This window comes from Corapipo altera, unplaced genomic scaffold (assembly GCF_003945725.1).
Source record: "Corapipo altera isolate COAL_440 unplaced genomic scaffold, ASM394572v1 64, whole genome shotgun sequence".
NCBI classification, from domain to species: Eukaryota; Metazoa; Chordata; class Aves; order Passeriformes; family Pipridae; genus Corapipo; species Corapipo altera.
Genome location: NW_020884893.1, coordinates 3,216,804 through 3,242,117, shown reverse-complemented (window position 1 = coordinate 3,242,117; position 25,314 = coordinate 3,216,804). Strand labels below are relative to the sequence as shown.

General features: G+C 48.2%; 1 protein-coding gene across 2 annotated transcripts in view; it reads left to right on the top strand.

Moving 5' to 3' along the window:
- Nucleotides 1-25,314, top strand: part of NFATC2 (nuclear factor of activated T cells 2) — an 85,084-nt gene that overhangs the window by 799 nt on the left and 58,971 nt on the right. The window contains exons 2-3 of one of the 2 annotated variants that reach the window (XM_027646185.1): nucleotides 15,571-16,080; nucleotides 17,437-17,605. In XM_027646185.1, the coding sequence (XP_027501986.1) occupies nucleotides 15,584-16,080; nucleotides 17,437-17,605 (666 nt within the window). In that variant the 5' untranslated portion in view covers nucleotides 15,571-15,583. Of the gene's footprint in view, nucleotides 1-15,050; nucleotides 16,081-17,436; nucleotides 17,606-25,314 lie in introns of both variants that reach the window. The other variant, XM_027646187.1, reaches the window with a different exon arrangement.

Genomic DNA, 25,314 nt, shown 5'->3' with positions numbered 1-25,314 from the left:
GGTGCCCGCGGGTCCCGCCGGGTCGGTGCCCCCGCGGGGCGGGCGCGAAAGAGCCGAGCGGCGGGGCGGGGGGCTCGGGGGGCTCCGGCCGCGCTGTGCGGGGCCGGTGGAGGCAAGAGTTAAGCGCGGCGAGAGGAGGAGCCTGTCCCGCTGTCAGCCCCGTGCGCGCCCCCCGCGCGGCCGCCCCGACCCGAGCCACGACCCCCCTCCGCAGCGCCGGTCTCCCCGCTGCCAGCTCGGGGACGGGGCAGCTGGGGCTCCTCCGGCATCCTCCGCGGGCCCCGTGGGGAGGGCCACGCGAGGGAAGGCGGAGGGGGCTGCAGGCTCGCACGGAGCGGGGCAGGGGGCACCTCTGCGGGCAGTGTTGGGGAGGGGGCTCTCGGGGTCGGCGTGGCCACCAGCGGGCGATCCGTGCGGAGGATGCTCGGCGCGAGGAAAGCCCTCGCCGCCCGCAGCCCGGCTCCTGTATCGCACCCGTGGACCAGCGAGCCCGGCTGCCCCCGCCGGGCCCCGCAGCCCCCGCCCGGGCGGCCCGGCCGCTCCCCCGGAGCGCTCGGGGTGCGCTGAGCCTGCCGGCCGGGCGGCAGGCGCAGGTGAGTTGGGTTTTGACTGGGCTGCCGGACCGGGGAGAAGGGGCAGGAGGTGGAGTAGGGAAGCGCTCTTCCATCCACCCGCTCCATCCTCGATTCCCCCGCCCGCGCTGGCACCGCCGCTCGGCCGCTGAGTCAGAGCCGCCCGGGGCCGGCGGAGGGTGTGCGGGATCCGGGGGACGAGCCGAGTACCGCAGGGCTGCCTTTGAAGGGCCCTTAGTAGCGGCTGTTTGTTTTCTCCTGCCGTAGCGAGCTCCCCGGGCACCTGCCAAAACACAGTCGTTAACACCTACACCCAAAGGGGATCATCCGAGAGCTCCAATTCTCGGACAAGCCAATGGAAAGACTCTCAGTGGCTTTATACCGCCTTAGGATCAGGCCATTGCCCTGCCTCGTGTCTCCTCTGCTTTCTCCAGACAAAACTCCCTCTCTCCTGAGTGCTCCATCTGTTCTTAGTCACTCTCACAACACCCTGTGGAAGTTATTTTGCTGCAGAGAGCAGCAAAGGGAATGAGGAGACTTCTTGCTCTTCTCAGTGATCCTGCTTTCACCTGCCACAGGATAGGAGTGGATCAAAGCACAGGGCAGCTCTCCAGCGACAGCACCACAACTCCTTCCAGTGCTGTGCAGCTATCTGTTCCCCAGAGCGCTGCAGTCACAGCACAAAGTGAAAAGCACTGATTTATTACTTTTATTTCCAGGTCAAATATTTGAGATCACAGTAGCCAGCTGAGCAGTGCAGTCAGTTGCACCACAGAGGCTAGAGATGCTCCTGGGTCCCAGAAGGTATTTTTCCCTTTTATGCAAAATGCTTCTGTAAGTGGTGCAGGGGTGATTGGAGCAGACCCTGTCACTGACTTGCCTTCGTGTCACCAGGCTGCTCCCAACATTTCCATGAAGGAAAAGCAGCGTGAAACTGCAAGGGGTTAATAGCACATGACATTTTTGGGATCGGTCTCAGGCTTTGGGAGGATTTCTGCACCCACAACAAAGTGTAAGAGTCTTATTAATACAGGGTGTGTAAATGATGATGTGTTAATAATTTTAAGCCCTCATCCCCTTTTATGATTAGAGCAGGCTCGGACTGAGGAATGAAGGCTCTCCATAGCCTAAAACCCTGCCAGCAAAAAGCTGCTTCAGTAGTTTTGCTCCCCAAGCTGTGCTTCTGCAAGGGTCAGCTGTAGCAGGGATTTTGACCAGGTGACCACGAGTCCCTGTGTCATCTTGTGGTCTCACATCTGTGAATGCTCTGTTCCTTGAAGCAGCCCCTTTCTATCAGTCAGCCTGTCCTGTGGGACACAGTTACACCAGCTACAGTCAGCAAATGATTTCAGAGTCTCTCATACAGAGTAGGAATCATATTCACAGATGGGACACTGACATAACTGGAGCGCTCTTTTATAACATTTCAGTAGATATTCTAAGTGAAATGTTTCATCATTCTTTTTTTTTAAAAATAGCCAAGGATAATAATATCCTAGAACTTCTTTTCCACTACTGGCTTAATCTATTTTTTTTAAACTATGATATGTGCATTCCTTTGGTTTGCACAGCAGACTTCAGAACTTAATGGGAACATGGAGATATGAGCAATTTTTCCATTGTCCTTTATTGCCAAACCACTTTAAGCCTGAAATTGGGGGGTAATATCTCTGACTCAACCTCACCCCAAAACTGAATAGCAGTGTGTGTGAATGTGTGCCTCTCAGAGGAACTACCAGATATTTCTCCTTTCTCTCTCCCTCCTTTTCTTTCTCTAACAGCACTCCCCATACTCCAGACCAAGCAACTAGTCACTCACAGTCTGAGCTCATTTTAAAGAGCTTGGATTCAGTCCACGTGCAAGTTTTAGTTGCCTGTTAAATTTCTAATGCCTGCCACATACACCATTAGAACACTTAGATTTTTGAGACAGCATTGACTCATATTTTCTTTGGGTTTTAGCTGCTAAATAGACAAGCAGAATTCTTAATCCACTTTACCTCTTTTGTTGTTAAAAGGTTTAAAATGAAAGTATACCAGTATTACAGATTCAGTTTAAATTACATCTTGTGTGGGGCCACATAATAACTAGCACAGTCACCATATCTCTGAGAAGATCATATAAAACTTTTTTCAGCTTGGGGCATCCTCTGATCCCTTGCTGTAGTGAAGTTATTGGTACAGGGAATAATAATAAAATTAAATGAAAGTAATAAATGATAAATGACATTTGCAGTACATTTAAACCCTGAGAAATATGTTAAGTACTTTTTAAGTCACAGTTTGTATTACACTAGAAACTACTCTTTCTTAGCTTTGTTTTTGGATTCCCTGTCCCCTAGAACCTGGGCAGTCCAGTATTCACATACTTTTAAAGTTTATTGAGGCATAGCCCTGCCAAAGGCAAGCAGTGATCCAACTATGTGGAAAAGGACTCCTTCCATTCTCCAGTTCCCTGAAATGGCAGCACAATGTATTTCCAGTTCTGCTCTGTGTGGAGCCTGCTGCAAGTATACGTGGCTGCAATTTTTGTTAATGCTGCCAAGGACAGACTTTGCTTCAGTTCTTGAAACACCTTTTTGGCTCATGACAAAGCTTTACAGAATAAAACCCAGGAGTTAATGCTGACTCCCAGATCTCCAATGGGTGCTGTGAGCCCAAGTGGAGCTGTGACCAGGGGCCAACAGTTGGGGCCATGTTGGCCTTCTGATAGCAGTAACAGGAGAAACACGTGGAGGGTCCTTGTAGAAAGAAAGTGTTTCTGATATGAGAAAGATTGAGATTTAGGGAAACCAACTAGTATTTCCTGTCTTTGGACACTGTATTCCAGCCTTCCACTCCAGCCCTAATGGAAAACAAGCACTGGGAAGTGTTGGTCACGTTGTTTGGGTTTTTCCCTTGATTTGGAGCGGCCAGATGATTTTTCTGAGTGTGTGTATTGAGCTGAAGAGCCCACAGTCCATTTAAGTCTAGTAGCTTCCCTGCCTTTTTTTCATTGTTAATTATTAATGACAGACCGTGGGTAGTATTTGTCACTTATGTAGTTATTAACAGCTAAAACCATTTACAATGTTTTATTCTCATTACGGGCTTGAGAGCCTGATTTTGGTCTAAACTAAACTACACTCAGCCTTTAGAGGGTTCCAGAAATTACACCTCTCCCTTGAACTGAATTCTGCAGCTGCTTCATGCACCTCTAATATTTAGGCCAGATCTGTATTTCGTGGATTTGTACCATTTCTCCTTGAAATAATGCACTGATGGATTCAAACACAGCCCACAGCGTACAGCATCAGAACTCACAGTCTCTGGGCACTCAGAGCATGTGGAAACTGTTATTCCTACAGGTTATGCCACAGTGATCCTATGGGCCCAGTGTCCTTACGTGCCCTGAGAGCTGCAGGAGGGAGTGGGGGGAATCCAGTCAATCGATGCCTGGTCGCTCTTGCTCCTTAACATCTGTCAAGTTGTCTGCTGGGCAAAAAAAGTTGAATCCTATAAGCTGAGCTAATTCCTACACTTCTCTAACACTTTTCTCATTGCTGTCTTGTCGCCCTAATTCCTCGCCAGTGTCAGAATTTATGATTACGTGTATTAGCAGCGAAACTAGTTCGCATGACATGGTCATTTTGGAAAGCAAAAGGTACATTTTCCATTTGTGGAGTATTACTAATTCTAGGAGTAGTTGGGGATAAGTTTGAAACTTGACATGCTTAATGGATTGCAGGCAAGCTTGGAAATAAAGGATAGGATAAAGACTGAGCAGGAGTTGGGGTTGTTTCCCCATGGGGTTGTTTCCTGCCAGTCACCCACATGTCACTTTAAAAGCCCAATGTTATTGTTCATATCGTTTCTTTTTGTGGTTGATACAATTGGTGCTCTCCAATTGTGCTCCGTGTGCTGTTAGCTGCAAGGGTGACAGCTCTCTTTAATGCTCAGCCAAGATCAGCAAGTATATTTGGTTTGCCTAATGAATTTTAAACAGAAGGGCCAATGATAAAAGGCCAGCACTCAGCACACGGTAAGGATCATTGTACAACAGATATAAATAGTCCAATTTAATATATACTTAAACAATTCAGAACAAATCAAGCCCTCAGACAGAGCAGCACGAGTTCCCCGAGGAGCCTCACGTTCCTGAGGGTAAGAGCTCAACCCAATGTGCAGCTTTCTGGGGTGGCCTCATTTGTGGATGTCAGTCCCAAGACCGCTAATGACCGGCTGCTCCGGCTCCCCCGTCTGTCCCGGCGGCAGCAGAGCCCCGGCTCTGTCCGAGGGAGACACTCCGGAGCTGCAGAGCCAGCGCCTCGTGTAGGCTGGGAATCGCTGCGGCAGATGAGGTAGCCTTGAGCTGTGGTCTCCAGCTCAACCACAGAGCGAGCACTGGATCCTTTCCAAAACAGGCTCCAGCAGTCCCTTGCTCCAGCACGGAGCAAGGAGCAGGAGTCAGGAAGCAGCATCATGTGGCACAAGGGCTGGACAGAGCCTTTGGTCCTTCCACACTGCTCACACACACACATGCACACCCTGCAGGGCTGTGTGCTGGCCACTGGCACCCAGCAAAGCTCCATCCCGGGTGGCTTTGGCACTGTGTGCAGGAGAAAGTTCAAGCAGTTAGATCCAAGGAAGCCATTGTGTTACTATGTATATTATGCATTAATGAGAAAAAATGTTATCCTTTCAGTCTCCACTGCGTTAAAGCTTGGCATTGACAGCTCTGACATCACTTACTAATCTAGTGCTGTGAATTTGGAACAATGGCTTTCCCCTCTCCATTTAAATTGCACATCAGTGGGAAATGTATGGAGTGAATGTATGGAATTGATTCTATGAATATACCAGCAGGGTTCCCCGTATTTCCAGCTCACCATCTCCTTCTGTAAATGCCTCAGTAAAAACCCTGGCACATCCCACCTGCAGGATCACTTGCCCTTTCTGACAGTCAGGTTCCTCTATCCCTTGGCACTTTCTAGTAAAAAATTATTGCCACAAGGCCTGATTCCAGTGTGACTGCTGCCTGTCTGCCCTCCTGCAGCCCCACAGCAGGTGTTGCTACCCCCTGACTCCCCTTTCAGCTCCAGCCCTATGTGGTGTTTCTCCTCACCCACAGGTGCCTCTGATACCTCCCAGTAACTCCCTTGGGTGACTGGCCAGTACTGGGCTTCTTCTGAAGCTCAGTGTAGAAACTGATTTCAAACTCTAGGAAAAGCCTGAGTTCTTGCCCTCTGGACTTGCAAAGCATAGAGCAAAAGAGTGTAACGAGAAGGTAATTTGTCATTAATTGGCTGGACACATTAATGAGAAAGGTGACAGGGTATAAGCCCAAATGTAGAGATGCTGTTTCATGTGTGCTCTAAAACAGACTTTCTGTGAACTTAGACAAGTAATGTGGGGTCAGATTTGTCATGTAGTTAATGCTGCCGTGCTGACAGGCTTAGCAAATAAAAACAAGCTGAAGTAAACACCAAAATACTTTTTTTAATGATCTTGGTCCCCCTGCCTTTGCCTCCCTGCCCTGTCTACAGACTAAGAGCATTTTTCAAACTCGCAAACCTGATGACAGCCATCTGCACGCTAATAAAGGGCACCATACAAACAGGTATGTGCAAGGGAACAGCCTTCTGACCACAGATCCTCTGAACACACAAATTTAGGGTCTCCAGTTACCCACGAGTGAAGTCACTGGTGGTTGTAGCAGCCATCAGAGGGGGAGGAGGCTGCCTGGAGGCAGCGACCAGCACCCCGTGCAGGGCCAGGGGAAGATGCTGATGAATAGAGTCAATGTGGTGGAGGTGGCTGAGGGGACCTGGGCAAGCTGGCAGCACCAGCAGTGTGGTCAGCAGGGAACATGGAGAGAGCCCATTCTCTGAAATGCTGTTTGTGAGCAAGGCAGGAGGAGAACAGAGGCTTTGTGCATGATGGACTTGATGTCTCTAAGGGTGCTCCAGTTAAGGCCTGTGACTGCAGAAACCTGCCTGCTGCTGCCCTGGTTGCAGCCTGCAATGGGAGGCAGGAGCACATGGTGTGTCACGAATGAAGCCCGGAGAAGGCAAGGGCAGCACCTGGACTGCCTGGAGCTGCTGGAGACCCTGAAAACCTCAACAGAAAGGGGCTTGACTGCTGAGGAGGAGGTGGCCACGTGCGATACAGCAAGTAATGCCCCACATGGGGTAGCAGGGCAGAGATGCCCACCTAACAGGGGGTAATTTCTGGGGCTCCCGTGCTTGGGTAGGCCTGTTATTTCCCTCTCAGCCCTGCTTCTTCCATGTCCGTGCCACCTCCCCTGACCTCAGACCCTCTCCTCCTCGCTCCCACCACGACCCCGCGGGCCGCGCTGCCGGTGCGGTGCTGCCGGTGCGGCGGGGCCGGTGCGGTGCTGCCCGGGCCGGTCCCGGCTCCTCCTCCCGGGGGCGGCCCCGGCGGCAGGTGGCTGCCCGGAGCAGGAAGCTGCCACCGCTCGGCCCCTCGTGTGCCGCTGCCGGGCTCGCCGCCCGCACCCGCCGTCGGGGGCACCCGTGCCCGCCGCGCCCTCCGCCAGCACAGCTTTTTTGCTTTTTTTTTTGTTGTTTTACCAGCTTTATTCCTCTTTTATTTCCTGCCCTCCGACTCCTCCGCACTCGCACTTGGAAGGACACCGCCGGGGGTCGCGGCGGCTGCACTCGGGGTGCCCTCGACACCGGACGGGCTCAGCTCCGCTCCGCCGCTGCCCGCGGGCGCTGCCGCCATGAGCGCCCCGGCCCCCGAGCCCGGCCCGCAGGACGGGGACCCCGGGCCCGGCCCCGGCACGGCCCGGCCGGGCAGCCCGCAGGAGGAGTTTGACTTCTCCATCCTCTTCGACTACGACTACCTGAAGCCGATCGAAGGTTGGTGAGGAGCAGCCGAGGAGGAGCCGCGGCCGCGCCCCGACGGGGCGGCGGGGCCGGGCCGGGCGCTGCTGCGCCCTCGGCAGCTCCTCGGGGGGCACCGCCGGGCTCTGCCCTGCCCTGACCTGCCCTGCCCGGGGCCGGGCAGTGGGTGCCGGCGATGCGCTGCTCGGCGGGCTCGGCGCAGGTCGGGGCCGGGCGGTTCGTGTTTGGCGGGGCTGCTGTGCCCGGCAGGTGCTTGCGGACGGTCACTGCTTGGTCCCCATCCCGTGCTGCACTGTCTGAAAGCGGCTGTGGGAGCTCCTGTTGGTCCCAAAGTTTTGCACCCGGGAATGAGCGCAGCTGCCAAAGGCGAGGCAAAGGAGCTCGGCTCAGTTGGTCGCCTTGTGATCATCATCGTCATCGTGTTAGAGCGTGTTCTGGAAACTCAAAAAGGCCGCTCAGGCATTGGGGCTTAGAGTCCCGAGGAGTTAATTACCTGCCACGAGTTTGAGCCTCCTGCTTGGATTGCAGGGAGCTGGGTAGATCTGGTTTCCAGTTTGGGTCCAAACACTATAAGCTTAAGTTAAAACTAAGAAAAAAAAGATCTGCAGACTCTTCTACTTCTCTGAGCTTATGCTGTGATACTAAAAGCACCGTGTCAAGTGCTCCCTGACTTATTAAATGATAATTCTATCTGTTGATGATAGTAAAAAGTGATACTTCCTTACCCATAAAATACAGATATGTGTAAACCAGAAAAAGCTGAAAGAAAGAGGACCCAGAGGAATGAATTGCTGGGATATTGTTTCTAAGATACATTCGTTTGGGTTCTGCATGGTCGACAGGTGGCATTTCTCTAGGGCATCTGAAGAGAGATGTTGTGTTCCTGGAGGATGGTGCAGGATGAGACCTTTGAGGCCTGAATCATGGTAACATTAGTGAAACAGAGTTATTAGTGAGTTTTATTCTTTGTGTCCTTGTTTAAATATACAGATGTGCACCAGCATCAAAGCTCAGGCTGGTTAATGTCATCAGATGCACAAAGCTGAATTTTCTTTCAAGTAGATCAAATTGTGCTAAAATATATCCACGATGGTCAGTGATTTTAATGAAAATACATTAAATCTCAGTGAAAGCTTCAGATGCTGATTTGTTCACATCTATATAGTAAGCAGTACTGCTGTGAAGCCTTAAGTGGGAAGTTCTACAGAATATAATAGTACGTAGGCGGAGTGTAGAAAGTTTAATCTTCAAACCACATAAATGCAGAGCAGTATATGCTTGTTGTAGAAGTAACTTCCTTCTTGAGCCTGCTTTCTCCACATTTGAATTACTGGAAACCATAATTAGTAGTAATTTTGTTTGTTCCAAAGATGGAAATCATTAGCATAAAAAAAAAAAAAAGATCACAACCATATATACCAGCATTGTAATCTGGAGAACATTCTCCCTGGCTTTGAAAAGGCACCAGCTAGAGTCTGTAAGCAATCCAGTATACATCCGTGACCTTTAATGTAGAAAAGATTAAAGCATGTTTACATGAGAACAGAAAATGTTCACATTTTGAGGAAGGACTTTATCCACATGCCGGTGGTAAATGATGCTCATTGTTCATGTGCGATTCTGGCCTCGTCTGAACTGCAGTTGAGAAAACAAGGCCTTTTCAGAAGGAGGATTCAAAGTGGAACCAAAACCATAGGAGTGTCTGTGGATCCCAGCACTTCAGTCTGGTTCCTACATTCAGAGCTGGTTTGAAAGAGGCTCTGGTGTCCTCACGGCCTGAGCTGCTCCACCCACTGCTCACGACAAGTCCTCTAATAAAAAATCGCTGTGAGCATGCTAAAAGGGTTTTTTAAATTAAAAAAAAAAAAAATAAAGGGGGGAGACAGGAAATTTGAGGCTCTAGGAATGGACTGGGAAGAAAGTTTATTTCTGATAGAAATTTTTTTTACACACCCAAACCTGTGTTTTAAAAGTAGAATCTATATCACAACTTGTTGCCATGGGAATGCCAGAAATATTGTTGCTGAAAGTGGCTGGTGTTCAGTAGTGCTTAAGTGTGCCTGAGACAACAGGAGCATGGAACTGCTATAAAAGCAACAGGGGAAAGAAGGGTAAATAAAAGTCCTACAGTCAATATTATTAATATTAAATATTCCTCTCTAAGCCAACCGTTTCCAAAAGCAGGAGTGCTGTACAAAGTGCCCTTTTCCCTAGGCCTTCTCCCCTTACTTGCCAGACTTTAATTAGCAATTATCTTCTCAGCATTTGCAAATGAGGAACACCTGCTGAACTCCATGTGCCCAGGTGAACAGGATTTGGGGAGTGTGGGCAGGGCAGGTATCCTGTGCTGTTAAGTTGAAGCTGGGATTTCACTTGGCCATTGAGGAAGTTTTCTGTCTCCTTTTAAAACAAAGTGTTAGATGCATTCCCTTGACAGTTACCTGTGCAGGTGTTGCTAGTGATATCCCAAGTTTTAGCTTATTTCAAGCATGGCAGGTGCTGCATATCTTTGTTTCTCCATGCAGAAGATTGACAGAGTGTTAATGAGCATTTAAAAATGAGCTCTTACAAACAGGGCTCCCTGATGAGTAAGTTCTGATAACTGCTTTGTGTATTCTTCCCTAATACCTGTTGTTGGCCACTATGAGAGACAAAATACTGAAAAGCTGCTCTGCTTCAGCAGCTCCCTTCATGTAGTTTTGTGGTGTTCACTCTGTGATGATTTGCTGACAGGTAAGGCTGTCACATAATTTTTAATTTTTGAGGTTAACCTTTTTGGGAGTTGATCCTCTGAGGGGTGTTTTGAAAATCCAACTAAAACTTATCCTTAAATAAGATTCCAGACAAAATCCTGCCCTGAGACAACAGGTGAGAATGCAGATGGGAAAGAGTATTTTCTCGTGGGCTCAAGCCCTTGCTGTAGCTCAGCAGACTCTTACATTGCATCTGGTGATATGAATCTACAAGGTCTGTGTATATATAACAGAGAGAGGGGAAGCAGGGAGCATCCATAAATATTAATATTCCTCTAAATGCTTGTTTGTATGTAGACAGGCTCTCAGGGACATTGCCACGTCTTGTAGGTGTCAAGCCCTGTATAATTTGCCTGTTCATTTTTTTTTCTCCCAGATGCAAAGCTATTAAAAGGGAAAAAACTGAAAGTGCCTGCAGCTGGGTCCTGGCTCAGGAACACAGGAGGCAGTGTTCAGCCCTGCCATAAAGAAACAAATATGCACATCTAGCAGAGAATTCCAGATTTCACTCAGGAAACCAGCTCTCACTTGGAGCTTCCAAGCAGTTTGTGTAAATAACAGACAACCTGGCTTTTGAAAAATGCAAAAGAGCTCTGCACTGGTCCCTTCAAATGACAATGAGCAAGTTAATTAAGAAAAAAATTGGCTCTTTTACTTATGCAAATAAGGAACTCCATTTAAATCCCAGGAGCTGCACTGCAGCAAGAGGATATGAGGTCAAAACCAAACCTCAGCCCCTGCCCTCCCTTGTCCTGCACGTGTCTGACTTTAGCTTTTCCTAGATGATGATTTGGATAAACCCAGCATGGTATGCAGTTGCTTGGGTGATCTTTTATTCCCTAATTTCATGCTAATTGGCAAGGTCATATTTGGCTGACTGGATGACTTTGAAGTAAGTGCCTTGTTTTAAAGCAGGGGAGGGTGGTCCTCACAGAGCCGCCTATGCACACACTGGTGTGGTCCTGGGCTTGAGGGATCTCAGGATCCTGGCAGGACCCAGCAGGGTTTTCCTTTCTGCCTCTCAGAGGTATGTGAAAAAGAGTTTTATAGATCAAGGCTTGAATCCTTTGAAACTTAAATCCCTTGATCTTTTCCACCTGTGATTTCACTCTTGGGTTCTAAGGGCAGTCCTGAGGGTACCCACCTGGGCAGGCTGCCCAGCTTCCAGAGGGTTGGGGGAGCTGCCTGCACCCTTCCTGGACCTGTCTAGAGGAGCTGGTTTGTTGGTTATTTGCAATACAGTAGCTCTGCTTCCATTCCCTGTTGTGGGGAGAGAGAGGGAGAGGTGGTCTTGTGAACTATCAACTGGGTAAATGCTAGGGAAAAAAAAGGGGAAAGTGAGCTGACAGCTTGGAGACAGTTTGGGTGGGATCCTGGGGGGCTTGGGGCTCAGACTGCTCTAGGTAAGGGACTGGAGTGATACAGGGTAGGCTGTTTGCTGACAGTAAAGCTGAAAGAGAATGTGAGGAGGTGTCAGTGCTGTCTGGGTGAGAAACTTGCTTTCTTTTAACCCACTGTCAAACCAGAAGGATATTTTGATACTGAATCAGAGGGTGATTCAGCAGTGAAACCTCAGGCTGGGAATGCCTGAGTGAAGGAAGATGGGGAAGTGCTGTAACTGCCCATGCAGGGGAGCTGTGCTGAGGCTGCTGTGGTGTTTGCTGAGATGTCCATCAGAAAAGCAGTGAAGAGGACAGTGCTCTGCTGGAGTATTTCGGTCTGTGTTTTGGGATGCAATATGTAGGAATGGATGAACCGCTGAAGGCATCACAGCCTTGGGTGCAAAACCTGCACCTCTGGGGAGCATCTTCCCCCTGCCTGCCCCCTCTCAAACGCAGGAGCTTGACCCTGTTTACAAAAGCAAACTCCTGGTGGTGCTCCTCGCCTGGGGAGGCTGGGGTGTTGGCTCTGGTCTGTCCTCTCCTGGAGCAGATTCCTAACTCCAGCCTGCCTTAGCCAGTTTGGCCAGGAGCAGAGTAACCAGCCCCCTCCTACTGAAGCAATAAGCAGAATTTCTCCTGATTCGGTGGAAGAGCCGTTTACTTCTGAGAGCAGCAGTTGCCGTTTCACCCCTGTGCCCCTTTTCCCTCCGCGGTGAGGTCAGAGCTGCAGCATCACCGGCGTCTCCATGGTGACAGACCGTGACGCCACCGGCGTGGGCAGCAGCAGCCGGGACAGTGATTTCATTGTACCTCTGGAGTTCTGCAGGGCTGGGACTCGCTCAGGAGACCTCCCCAAACCCCCCAAGCCTGGCTCCTGACGAAGCCGTGCCGATGAGTCAGGGCCGGCAGCCTCTCCCCTGCCTGAGCCGCAGCCCCTGGGCATCGCTGCCTGGAGCTGTTCCCTGAGGTTTTGTCTGCAGCTTTGCCCACGGTCCTGCTTTATTGATGAATTTGCCATGCAGGGGGAAAGTAAATATTGTTGCTGTCCAGAAGCTGTGGGTGTCTGCTCGGCCAGGGGCTGTGGCCTGGGTGAGCTGTCCCAGTTGCAGGACCAAGGAGCTCTGTGGAGCTCTTCCCGTGAAGGGAAGGGCACGCTGTGACTTGCTGTTGTGTGTAAACGTTGTGATTAATATCTGAACCGTGGATCCTCTGGGAGGGTGAATGCCAAGGGTGAAAGTGCTCTTTTAAACACAATGTTACAGGGACAAGCAAAGAAAATGTAGGTTATCTAAAGCCCAGTTTTTAGTGGGCAGACACTGTGGGTGGTGATGTTTGTTATTCAGAAGACTTTAAAAATTACACATGCACATAGAAATACATGTTTGCTTTTCCCATATCCTTCAACATGAATCTACCTACACTGGCTTTGCTGATGATACTCTGAGGAGTTTTAGTTCTTTACCTGCTGTCTCTGTTTCTGGCACAGATAAAGCAGTTTAAGTGTTCGATGGGGGCAGCTTCAGCTGTGGGTGTGTTGAATGGGGAAGTGAAAGGGTTGCCCGTTCCTTGACGTGAAGCTGTTCAGCCTGGAGAATTTTTCTGCAATTGCTGGTCACTGCACACATCCTGCCCTAAGCCCTGGCACCAAGCCTCACTGTGTTTGGTGCTGTTTTTGCTCCCTTACATCAGCTGGAATCGGGGGGGGGGGGGGGGGTGGGGGTTGTGCCTAGAGCAGTGGGAGTGATGTTTTGCATGTCTGGGGGGGGTGTGTTACTCTGCTGATGCCGAAGGCGTGATGAGTTCTATTAAAAGTGAATCTCAGCATCAATATCTGGGCTTTATGTGTCAGATCTGAGTGATGGGGATGACACACTATTCCTGTGAGTGCCAAAGCTCTGAAATCAACGATGCTAAAAATATGTTCAGCTCAGAATTCGGTTGCTGTTTTGCCATCCCCAAAACAGCTGCGTGCTGGGATTAAAAGCCAGAGGGAACCTTAAGAAATCTGCAGGCTGGACTCTCCTGTGCATCTCCCCTCCTGTCACAGGCATTCTGTGTGTTGGTTTGTTTACTTGGCTCTTGGGGTTTCCTGCTAAACATGAAGGCTCAGCAGTTCCTGAAAACAAACAGAAACCCCCTGAAATTAAGTAAAAATCTCTCTGCCTGTAAAAGTTTCATTACAAACTTTTGCAGCCATTGCAGAAAGCACAGTCAGCTCCTACCTGGCATTATGCCCGACATTATTTTCTTGTGTCATGTAGGAGTTAGAGAAAATGCTGGAACAGTTATTTAAATATTTAAATGAAACCCTCTTTGCCTGTGGCACATACTGACCTGTGCCCATAATCCCAAACTGTGGAGCTGTTTCAGCTATTTCCTGCTGGATACACTGAGAGCTTTAAAAACATATTAAAATCCTGATAGTACTTTGCATGCTTTTGTGTGATGACGAATATTATTCAGCTCCCAGGCTGGGGAAGCTCCAGGAGCTGATACACGTGGTCTGTCCTGGGGATACCTGGCATGACTCCATTCTCTTGTATGCCACTGGCATTAAACACCTGATGGGGTTCTGGGATCAGATCAGAACCGGGCTCAGTGATGCTGGTGGGAATTCTGTGTTGCCTGGAAGCATCTCTGTGCTCTGCAACTTGGGCATAGTTTGCAAGATGAGAATCTGAAAACTGAGGATTTTTTGCACCAGGAGAGAGGCTTGCACTGAGCACTTCTCTGTTACTCTGTGTTTTATAATCCCTCTCTGGCCAGTTAGGCTGGAATTGGAATGTGATTGCCTGTAACCATGGGGCTGGATCCTTTCTAACTCTCTTTTCTAACAAATAATTGTGAATGTGTTTTCTGATCATCTGGTGCAGTCTTATGTGAAACCTGTCACCCAAACTTACTGACACTATACGGAGCCAAACAAATCATCACACAGAACTGGCTTTTTAATTTAATAGTTTGAGCTCAGCTTTGGTTGGTTTCCTGAAGGGCTTGGCTGTGTAAGAAAGGTTTTTCTCCCTTCACCAAAAGCTGTTCCTCAACCTCTTGGTTTTACAGAGACTTGTTTGGAAGTGATTTTGTGATGTGATGGTCTCAGGCCAGCTCCTAGTTAACAAAATTTGACCAAAGTCACAGTGCCCCAGTTTGCCAAGGGGTGTATTTGACAGAAAGAGCAGGAGGGCCAGCACTGACAGGGGCAGAGAGGCAGACACACTGCTGACCCTTCCAGGTGATCCCTCTAGGTCAGGCTCAGGCAGTGTGGAGGTGTTTGCAGTGCTTCTGTCTGTGCTGCACCTGCTCTGAGCACTTGAACTTCCCTGGCTGCTAATCCAGTACTTTTCACAAGCATTAACTGCAGTTAAAAAGAGTTAAACAAATATTAAGCTAATACCAGATCACAACCAGTTTATAAATATGCATTTTTTTTTAATCCATGATTGCTCAGCTTCTGTAATAATATTTATAGTCTTAAAGAGACCCTTCTTTTTCCAGAAGAACCGACTCCACATAAAACCAACAGCCCACCCTCTGGAGTTACATACGCTCATGATGTCTTGGACTGTGGCCTCAAGCCATGCCCCCTGCCTTTTCCTAGCCTTTCTGCAGATCCCATGGGCAGATATGGACAGCCAGATAGTAGCATAGGGACAACACCTACACACCCTGCCAACGCTGCAGGGGCCTCTGCTCCGAGCCCTAGGATTGAAATTACTCCATATCATGAACTGATTCATTCAGGGGGTCCCTTCCGCAGCAGAGACACAGATGTTCTTTTGGTAGAACATCAGTCAAACTCAGCCACCACTAGCCCAAGGGTTACCCTGCCTGTCCCTGGCTTTGAGGCCTACAGAGAACCACTGTGTCTGAGCCCAGCTAGTAGCGGCTCCTCTGCAAGTTTCATTTCAGAGACAAATGTATCTCCTTGCACGTCACCATGTGTTTCACCAAATAATGGTCCTAGTGATGACCTTTGTCCACAGTTTCAAAACATCCATACTCATTATTCTCCTAGAACCTCTCCAATAATGTCACCACGAACAAGCATCACGGAGGAAACCTGCTTGGGACGACATTCACCATCACCCCGTCCCAACTCAAGGTCTTCATCACCAGGTGCAAAACGGAGGTACTCTTGCACTGAGCTCTACAGCACTCAGCTGCCTTCCACCTCTCCACGGCAGTCACGGACCCCCTCTCCACAATCCTCTCCTCGCATCCCCTTGAGAGAAGACAACTCTTCAGTCACTTACACACAACTGGCCAGCGCTCCTCTTTCCATGGATGCTATGAGCAGCCTTCCTACGGATCCTTCCTGTGGTGTTCCCACGAAAATTTGGAAAACCAGCCCTGATCCTTCATCAATGTCTTCCCACAAAAACAGCATTTCATGTCACGTCTTTCAGACTGTTGACTTCCACGGGCCTTGTGAGCAGGAGGACAGGAGAAACTCAGGCCCAGAATCGATTCTGTTGGTACCTCCATCCTGGACAAAGCAACTGGTGCCTGCAATCCCTATCTGCAGGTAGGTACATCCTTCCTGTGGGGATGTGTTTTCTCATGTGTGGTGTCCTCTGTCATGCATGATGATCCCTAGGGAGTGTTTTCTTGGGCAGATCCTGCTGCAGATTAGAGCTAAGTGCTCAGGGACAGCACTGGTTAATGGGGGCCCAGTCCATTATGATTCTGAGTGATGAATAAATCTGGATTTGGAAGAAACATCACCAAAGTGGTTCACTGATAGCACACTACACTGCAAATTCAAATTGCCAAATTATTTGTCTCAATAGCAGACTGCAGACAGCCCTTGACAAAGGCTGAACATGCTGGTGCCATCCTGCTGCTTTTAAAGAAAATTATGGGATTGCTTTCATAAATTCAGTCACAAATTTCCATCAAGGGTGAAAATGCTTTAAATAATTCCTGATTCAAAATAGAGGACACGGTTTCAAGTCACACTGAGTGTTCAATCAACTCCGAGTGATTTATTGTTGGTGGTTAATTTGTTAATTGTCCCTCAACCCAAATCTCAGCCATTGGCACTCCCCTCATCAGCTCCATCCATTGTCTGGCACCAGTGGCAGGGCTGGACCCTGAGTGATGCAAATCTGCCAGGACTGAGGGTGCCAAGTGTGTGACTCAGCTCCCAGTCACCACTGCCACCCTGCCAGCCCTGCCATCCTGCTCAGCACCGAGGCTGTCCCCTCAATGACATTATTCCAGGTTGCTCCTGACCTGCTAAACACAAATTCTGAGTGAAAGAACACAGGCTGTGACTTCCCTTGGCTTGCTAGACTGGTTTCTGGCAGCAGCTTGTGCTCCCAAAATAAGAGTGATTTGAAATCCAGTGCAAGCTCTAGTTGTACATTTCAGTGTATTCATTTCACATTATAAACCGTTGTGTATTTTTGTAACAGGAAAACTAGTGTCAGGTAAGACACTAGCGTTTTATTCACGTGCATTTTGATATTTATGGAAATCATAAAGGTTATTAATTTGCATAACTGGTAGGTAGTGGTAAATGGAGTTAATATTTCCCAATATGTATTCTGTGATCAAAGTTTAGGACACACAGCAAAAGCTAGATAAAAGAGGGGGATCTTTTAAAAAATAAAACTGCTACAGGTATTTCTGTATAAGAAATAGAAATATTCTCTTCTGCATGGAGATGGGTGCACAGAAATTACTGTCCTCATCCTGAATTTCAGCAGAGTTTGTAATCAGATGTGAGCAGGACAGCATAACGTCGTTGGAATTAATAGCAGACTCCTAAATGGTTCAGCAAGAGCAGCCGCGGTGGGGCGCTGGGAGGGAGGTGGGGTCAGGGCTTTGAGAAATGGAGGGCTCAGGAGTTTCACTGGGGTGTCCTCTCTCTGCCCAGTTTGCCTGTTCAGTCGCTCCCGCCCCTGGAGTGGCCCCTGTCCAGCCAGTCTGGCTCCTACGAGCTGCGGATCGAGGTGCAGCCGAAGCCCCATCACCGCGCCCACTACGAGACCGAGGGCAGCCGCGGCGCCGTCAAGGCTCCGACCGGGGGCCACCCCGTGGTCCAGGTAAGGGACTGGGGAACATCTCCCTAGAGGAAAAGTGGGAGTGAGTTCATTTCTGAAGGGCTTGCTGGGGGCTGGCCCTGAAAGGGGAGGACCCCGTGAACCTGGGCGTGGTTGTGGACGTGTTGGGAGGGTCTGAAGCTGAACTGTGGTGAAGTCCAAGATGTTTGGAAGGTTGGTTTGGATTAGCTTGTGAACGCTTAGGAACTTGGGCAACGTATTTATCACCTTTTCTCGACTATGTGTTAAACCTCCTGTGATCCAGCTCTCATAAGACACCTGGTTATCCTGAATTCCAGCTGAGCCCCATTTTACCTTGACAACACACTCTCCTGTGTAAACTAAGGCTTTTCATGAGGTTCAATATGTACAAACATCAAGCCTGATTTTCCAACTCGTTGTAGCTCATTGACCTCCCAGACTCAGATTTGAAACAAGTGGTAGATGGTGTCAGATCTGCAGCCCCACGTCCTCCTGCCGGCGGTGAACGAGGGTTTTGGAGCTGTAGCCGTCTGGGGCCACATCAGTTGTTTCCCTCTTGTTTCCCTCATGTCCCCCTCGTTTCAGCCCATGTGTCTGAGCAGGAAAGCCAAAGCCAGGCTGGTGGTGTGATAGTGCTGGGGATGATGTGTGGACCTGGACACGTTGGCCACAGCTACAGCTTTCCCTGAGCAAAGTTGGGGTGCACCCTGCAGATGTTCCTCACACACTCAGGACTTGCATGAACCAGGGAAATATTGACATTAATGCTTAATTTTAATCATGTGATCAATACCACTAATTTCACTGGGTTGATTTGTACTTAACTCCAAACATATGTTCAGTATACCCCTGCAGGCTCAGACTCTTTTAAAATCAAGCCATAAATTGTTAAATCAATGAATTTAGTTTACTTTGGTTGAGCTGGACTTGCATGAATGGAGTGGATATTTGAGTAAAGGGTGAAGGATAATAATAAATAGCAATCACATTTGCCATACCTCGATATATGCAGGCTTTTTAGTTTGAGTCTGGCGAGCTCGTAGCCCTCTGTGGTGTGTTTGAAGCTACCTGGATGTAGGAATGATCTTGCCAATCAGCACTTGCTCCTTTCTCAGTTTGCTTACAAATACAGTATCATTTACCTTCCCAAGGTAGTCCTATCAACTGGATATTTACTGCAATGAAGGAGTTTCTCTTGACATGGGGAAATATTAATAATTTGTTTCCTTCCTGTAATCAATATCAATCAAAGAGGGATTTATATTTTCTGTTGGGGGCAGGATCCAATATTCCTAGTTTTATCATAATTTGCCTTCAAGCTTCAGGATCTAAAACTATAAATTCAAATGTCCTCATGAGTTTCCCAAGCAGATGTGCCTCTGCACAGCTGTTCCTGCATCTGGGGAAAATATGGACAGTTTCTTTCTGAAGGTTTATTATAAAGCTGGAAGTATTTGTTGGATTTGTGTTCACTTCAACATAACAAGGTTCATATGGATGCTGAGCAATGAGATAGTTGCACCTGTATGTTTTATGACATTTGAAACTGGGGGAGGCTGGTAAAATCCAAAGCTTTCATGTCAGAAGTTATTTGGCTTCGAAGTTTCTTTTTTTTTCTTTCTCTTTCTTTCCCCTGAGTGAATTTTAACTTTTGCATCTTGTCAGATGCAAACAGAGAAAATGAAATAGGAGAGATTTTTAAAAGGCGGGTGCTGTGTTGAGGGAGGTTTGCATGACTTAAAGGCAACTGGTTGCAAGGCAATTAAATTGGTCTTCCACTATTTTGATTACCTTTTCTAAAATACAATGTATTTTTTTAAAAAATCTGAGTTTAAAAGAATTTCCCATTAAATTAACCCTCCATGTGAGTAATTACCAGCTGAACCTTACGGAGGAAGAGATGTTGGCTGGTTTTTGCAGCACGGTGTTGACCTGCAATATTTTTTTTTTTTTTTTTTGAAACTGCATTTTGCATGCAAGTTTCTTCTTTTGGGTGCTCTGAAGCTACAGACCAGCAGATCTCATATCCTCCAGGCCTTATCTTGTGGTTTATCTTTCTGATGCTGCTTCCTCTTCTTCACGTGTCAAGCCCCAAGAGTTTGTGCACAAAGCTCTGCACCAGTTGTACGCTCCAAGCATGGCAGAAGAAGAGTCTGGTTAATAAAACCTCTGGCCAGATGCACCACATGCAATAAGGCATTTACTTTGTCTGCCAGGAGGAGGAGGAGAGAAGCCATTCATGACATCATCTAATTTCAGGCACCATCTGGAGTCACATGGGGAAGCGTAGGCTCCCAGTTTTAGGTGTTTTTGAGTCACTCTTGGGAAGAACCTAGAGCTTGCTGTTAATTACAGAGAAACTCAGGCTTCTGTTTTAGGGATGTAAGTTGCTGAGAACACCAAGGAAATCCTGCATAACAAGGACAAAGCTGAAGTTTCCATGCACCTGCCATCTAGCAGGTCCACCTGGTCACTGAGACCACAGAGGCATGTTTGGTTTCCTGCTCTTTTTCACCAAAGTTGAAGGACAGCTGCTTATTTGTACCCAACCGCTCCAGCCAAGGCTCCGGAAGAGACCATCCAGTAGCAAAGGCAGTGACTGTTCCTGTGTGAAGATCTTATGGAAGTGATTGGGATAGAGGCAGCAGTCCAAACACAAACCTAGCCTGTAATGGTAAAAATTCAATACATTACCCAACTTTTTAGCTTGGTACAGCATCCAAATGTAGACCAGGGCTACAAAACCCTAATTCCCAAGTGGAGGACAACGGTGGGCACAGTGTAACCCTAACCCATCCTGTGCCTTTGTGTTCTGGTCTCCTCCTCAGTTCTCGTCTTCAAAGCAGGAAAGCTGTACAGAGACCCAACTTTCCCCTGGGTTTTAACTTTTGAAATTGTGGTGACTTTCACTGCCTTTTTTTTTTCTTATTAAAAAGAGGCTGGAATGGCAGAGTTGTTAGTGGAGCTCACAGGAGCTGCTTTACAATAACAAACGTATGTTCCACTTTGCTTTTATATTTGAATTTTTCTGTATGTGTTTTCTTGTGGTTTCTCAGTCAAAGGAGACCTTGTTTCTTAGCCTAGGCTTCCCATGGGGCTCTGACTTTTAACTGTATGTGACTTCCAGCATTCAGCTAATTCATTCTCCTATTAGTGAAACCTTTGATGGAAACTCAAAACCAAATCACAGCTTGATGCTGTGATTCACACTCTCATGCGTAGGGCTGGGCTGGGGACACGCTCCTGCTGAAACCCCAACCAACCCTTTCATGGAGATTTACTGCCGAGGGCACGTCGGGGGAACTGAGTCTGTCCTTTTCCTCCCACCTTCCCAAACGCCCCATTCAGCAAAAGCGAAGTCCAGGCTGTGCTGGACTCGTGTGGCAGAGCCAGCTCATGCTCTGCAACATCTTTGTGCCATTCTCGTGGCCTTCACTTCCCTTTTCTACTGAGTAGGAACTCGGCAGGTTTTGGCTCTTGCAGGGGTTTCTGTCCCCAGCCCAGGAGCAGCGTGTGACAAACCGGTGCACGTTTCACACCTGATTCACCTGCAGGACCACGGGGCTTGTTTGCACAACTGTGATCATTGTAGGGGCCTCTTGAGCTTTGAGCTCACGGGCTGTGGATATATTTACTGTTGTTATATGTGCTACTGCAGGGATTAATGTGCAGTGATGAAAATGGGGATTTTAGCTACATCTGGGAAATTCTCTTCAGAACTAATACCCCATCAAATGTAATGGCAGGTCAGTACTGTACTGTTAATGTGGCTGTGCCTTGAGATCTGTCTATCTGAAAGCTCAGGGAAGCCACTGAGGAAATGAAATTGCTGAATAAATCAAAAGTAGTGTAGGGAAACGCTGGACTGGAAAACAGGGCAAGATTAGAGGAAGAGCTGACTTCTATGCTTCTCTAACTAGTGCAAGAAGGGGAGTGCTGGATAACAGTGAGGATAATTAGCTTCTGGGAGAATTTAACTGGAGATAAGTTGCATGCTCTGTTGCTTAAAGTCTTTAAAGTGAGTGTGCACCCCCCCGTGTGAAAGGGACACTGTCACCCAGATGTGGCTGAGTGCATGCAGCTCTCTCAGTCCCTGAGAGGACAGGCAGGGTGCAGTTGGGGTGCAGAGGTCAGTGAACCCCATAGCCCACGAGAGCAGTGGGATTTTCCCATGTGCCAATCTGCTTTGAGTTAGAAGTGAATGAAAAGCTCTCCCTGAAACTTTTGAGCCCAATTCAGAGTACGTTGCTTTTGACAGGAAAGAGTTTTGGCAGAGGTGAGGGGAAGGAGGATGTACTAACTGGTTTGAGGGTGATGCCTGTGCTATGCAGATCAGATTGTGTGGATTGGAAATATGCCTGGATTAAGCAGATGCATGATTTAGGCTACTCTTTCATGTAGGTTTTCACTGGAGAACTGTTCCATGGGGGAGTCAGTGTGCTGTAAATGAAAGCTGGAATTTCTGGCTGTTTGCCATGAATGTGGACACTTCCAGTGCAGCAGTAACACCAACATAACTCATCCCGTTCAGGACGTGCTCGAGTATCCACAGGAGAAGTTCACACAGCGTGGACAGTGTCCTGTAAACTCACATCTGAGCTCTCTGTTCATGGGCTTCATGGTCCAGCTAAGCCTCCAGTTTCCTCCCTTCCTCTCCCAAGGCCAGTGTCTGTTGAACTGGAAGTGCCTCATGCCAAGCCAGGGCTCACATCTGGGTCTCCCCGTGTCCAGAGGGAGAATCGTACTCACCAGGCTAGGGCTGTTCAGGGGGCACTGGACTCCTCCTGCCTGCTCTATGAATATTTTCTAGAGTCTCTATTTCATTCTGAAACAATTGTTGAAAGCCCGATGCTTCCAACAGACCTGAGTTATTCTTTCTCTAATCATGTCTTGTCTTGTGGGTTTCAGCATGAGAAAGAAATTGGGTAGGGGAGAGGTTCCTGGGGTTGCTATTTTTTCTTCTTTTTTCTTTTTCCCAAAAATGCTTTTTTGCCGAGATCCTTTCCAAAATCTGGCTGACATTCAGTCCAATAGCCAGTGCCTGAGCAAAGGCCATAGTGTTGTTCCTGGACCCCAAACCTGCTTCACAGGAGGCTCAGCACTGAGCCCTGGCAGAAGGGTACTTGGTTCATTGCAGTCAAGTCAATCATTTTGGGCTGAAATGAGTATGTCCAAGATGTTCTTGGTGCTGTCCCATCTTGCCCCTTGTCACCATGGTTCTCTCAAGCTTTGTTGCCTGGTGGAATGATCCTGGGGCTGCCACACTGGGAAGGATGAGCTGACTGTGGCAGAGGAAGGTGAGGTGATAAAAAGCAGCTCTGCTTTGCCACCCCCTGCTCTACTCCATCTGGGCTGAGGCTGGTTCCCACAGTGCCTCCAGTAGCTGGCAAGGGTCCAGCTTTGCTAACTGGTGGCAGAGCCCCACGCTGAGAAACTCCCCCAGTGCAATTCTGTCAAAATCATCAAATTTGCACCCTCTGATTTACTCGTGGCACAGCGAGTTCTGTCGTGCTGGGGAAGTTTAAATATTTTGTCACGAGTGTGTATGGAAGTGCTTCCATTACACAGTTGGGTTTCTTAGTAGGAAAAAGTTCTTATTTTCACCCAGCTATAATGTGATCTCCCAACTCCTTATACCTGTACGTGTGCAGTAGTCAATGCCTCTTCTTTTAAACTTTCAGCTGAGGTACTCAAAGCAACTTGAAAACAGGATCAGCTCTTCATAGGAGTAGGGAAACTGAAGCATAGAGAGGGAACAACTTGCTTACATTGCAGTATAAGGTCAGTCAGAAGCAACTCCCCCCCCCCAATTGCTTTCTCCCAAGAGCTGCTGTCTCTGTCCCAGACCTGTATTTTAACCCCATCTGAAAGCAGAAATTCCAGTAAGACACTGGGAGTCTGGTTGTCATTTGCTGTAAGGAGCAGCAGAGCAAATGAGATTCAGTTCTTGGAATTTTGACAAAGTTGTCACCAAAATAAGAAACACTTAAAACTGAGTATCATAAAAACTCATAATTTAGCAGAATCAGATGTTCAAAGGATTATCTTCGGAGGCCTTTTTAGACTGCTTTGGTAAGGAGCAAAAGGAACCAAGGCAGAGATTTCCTTCTGGTTTGCGTTCTTTTGCTGTGTCCCAAGTACATTAAATTGAACAAAAACATGTGACAAGATTCAGCTTTGTTGCTCAATGTCAGCTCTAAGTGAAGTGGACAGAGAAGCAGCTACATGATACAGTGGCTGGATGACTTTGTCTGAATCACTGACAGTTATTGATATGCCACTCTCCCTGAGACAATACAGGGACATTTTCCATCTTGGGAACAGTATTGTTGAGTAAGGACCTCCTCAAAAATCCTTGAAATTGCCACAAAGAGTATAAATGATGGGGATTGATGATCCAGTCCAAGACATGAAGTTGGTTGCACCAGGAAGGGAGCTGGGCAGGCATGACAGAAGTGCTGTGCCAAGCTGGGGCTGTTCCAAAGAGGACATCTTCCTCTGGTCTGCAGCAGAGGGTTTGAAAACGCTCACTGGCACGGAAACCAGCCCCGGGGCTGATGAAGAGGCTGAGCAGGGGAATAGTTTGTGGTGTCAGAAGCTTTGAGAGACAGGTTTACCCGTGCAGGCTCTCGCTGTTTGTAGAGGAAGGTGGGCGTTGGGGAGCGGTGGCTCCTGCCTGGGGCAGCCGCGTGTCGCTCCTGGCCGGCCCTTCAGGGCTCTCTTATCTCCTTGTGTACAGCAGGAAGGGGGAAACTGTAGGAGGAAGCGATTTCTCACGCGGCTTTGTATTTGCTTCTAATTAAATGTTGCTTGCTGGGCCCTGTTTTCCCACTTTTCACTACCGGCCGGGGATGGTGTGTCTGAATCAGCCGCGCTGTGCTCGGGGCTGACCACACACATGCACACCCCGCTGGGGGAAGCTGGAGTGACTTCCACAGGGAGAGGGCAAGTAATACACAGCGGTTAATGGACCAAGCCTCATGTTACAGTGGGCTGAAAGACGCAAAAGAGCTGATTACTTCCAAGCAAATAAAATCACCAAGACTAGCAAATTAATTCCCCGAATTTATATTTTCCTTCTGGCGATAGCTTGCGTTGTCTAGACAGGAAGATGCGTGCAATCGGCTTTAAAGATGCAGCTTTATACTTCCCACGGGAGAAAGACCTAAATTCCTGACAGGAATCTCTCTGTTGAGATGAATGGGAAACAAATTACTCCCTTGCACTCTTTAAGGCAATTGGCATCTGTATCACACAGGCTCTTACTGGGGCTCTTCAAAGATGCCAGTAAGATTTGCAGGTGCTCCTGCTTTTGTCTTGCAAAGCCCATTACTGTTTGCACAAAGAGTTTCAATGTGCAACACCTAAACTAGAAATCCCCCAGAAAATTTAGCTCTGCAACCCATCAATTAAAAGGCAAAGGCAGAAGCCTGCAATAGAAGTGGGAACTGAGGTGTTGCAGCTGGTGAGTGGTGCTACTGCCTGTTTGTGCCATTTGCAGAATGAGAAAGGCATTCCCTGCAGCAAGGCAGGGCACAGGGGATGGAGAGCTTGGGTTTCTCACTGTGCTTTGGCTGCCTGTCCCTTGCAGGACCTGGGAAATCACTGCCCCTCTCTGCCCTGGCTTCCCTATTAAAAAAGTTGTCTTACCTATTTCTTGTGAATCTTCCTTTCTCTTGCTAATAATGTAATTAAAGATAAAATACAATAATATTTAAACTTGAGAAAAC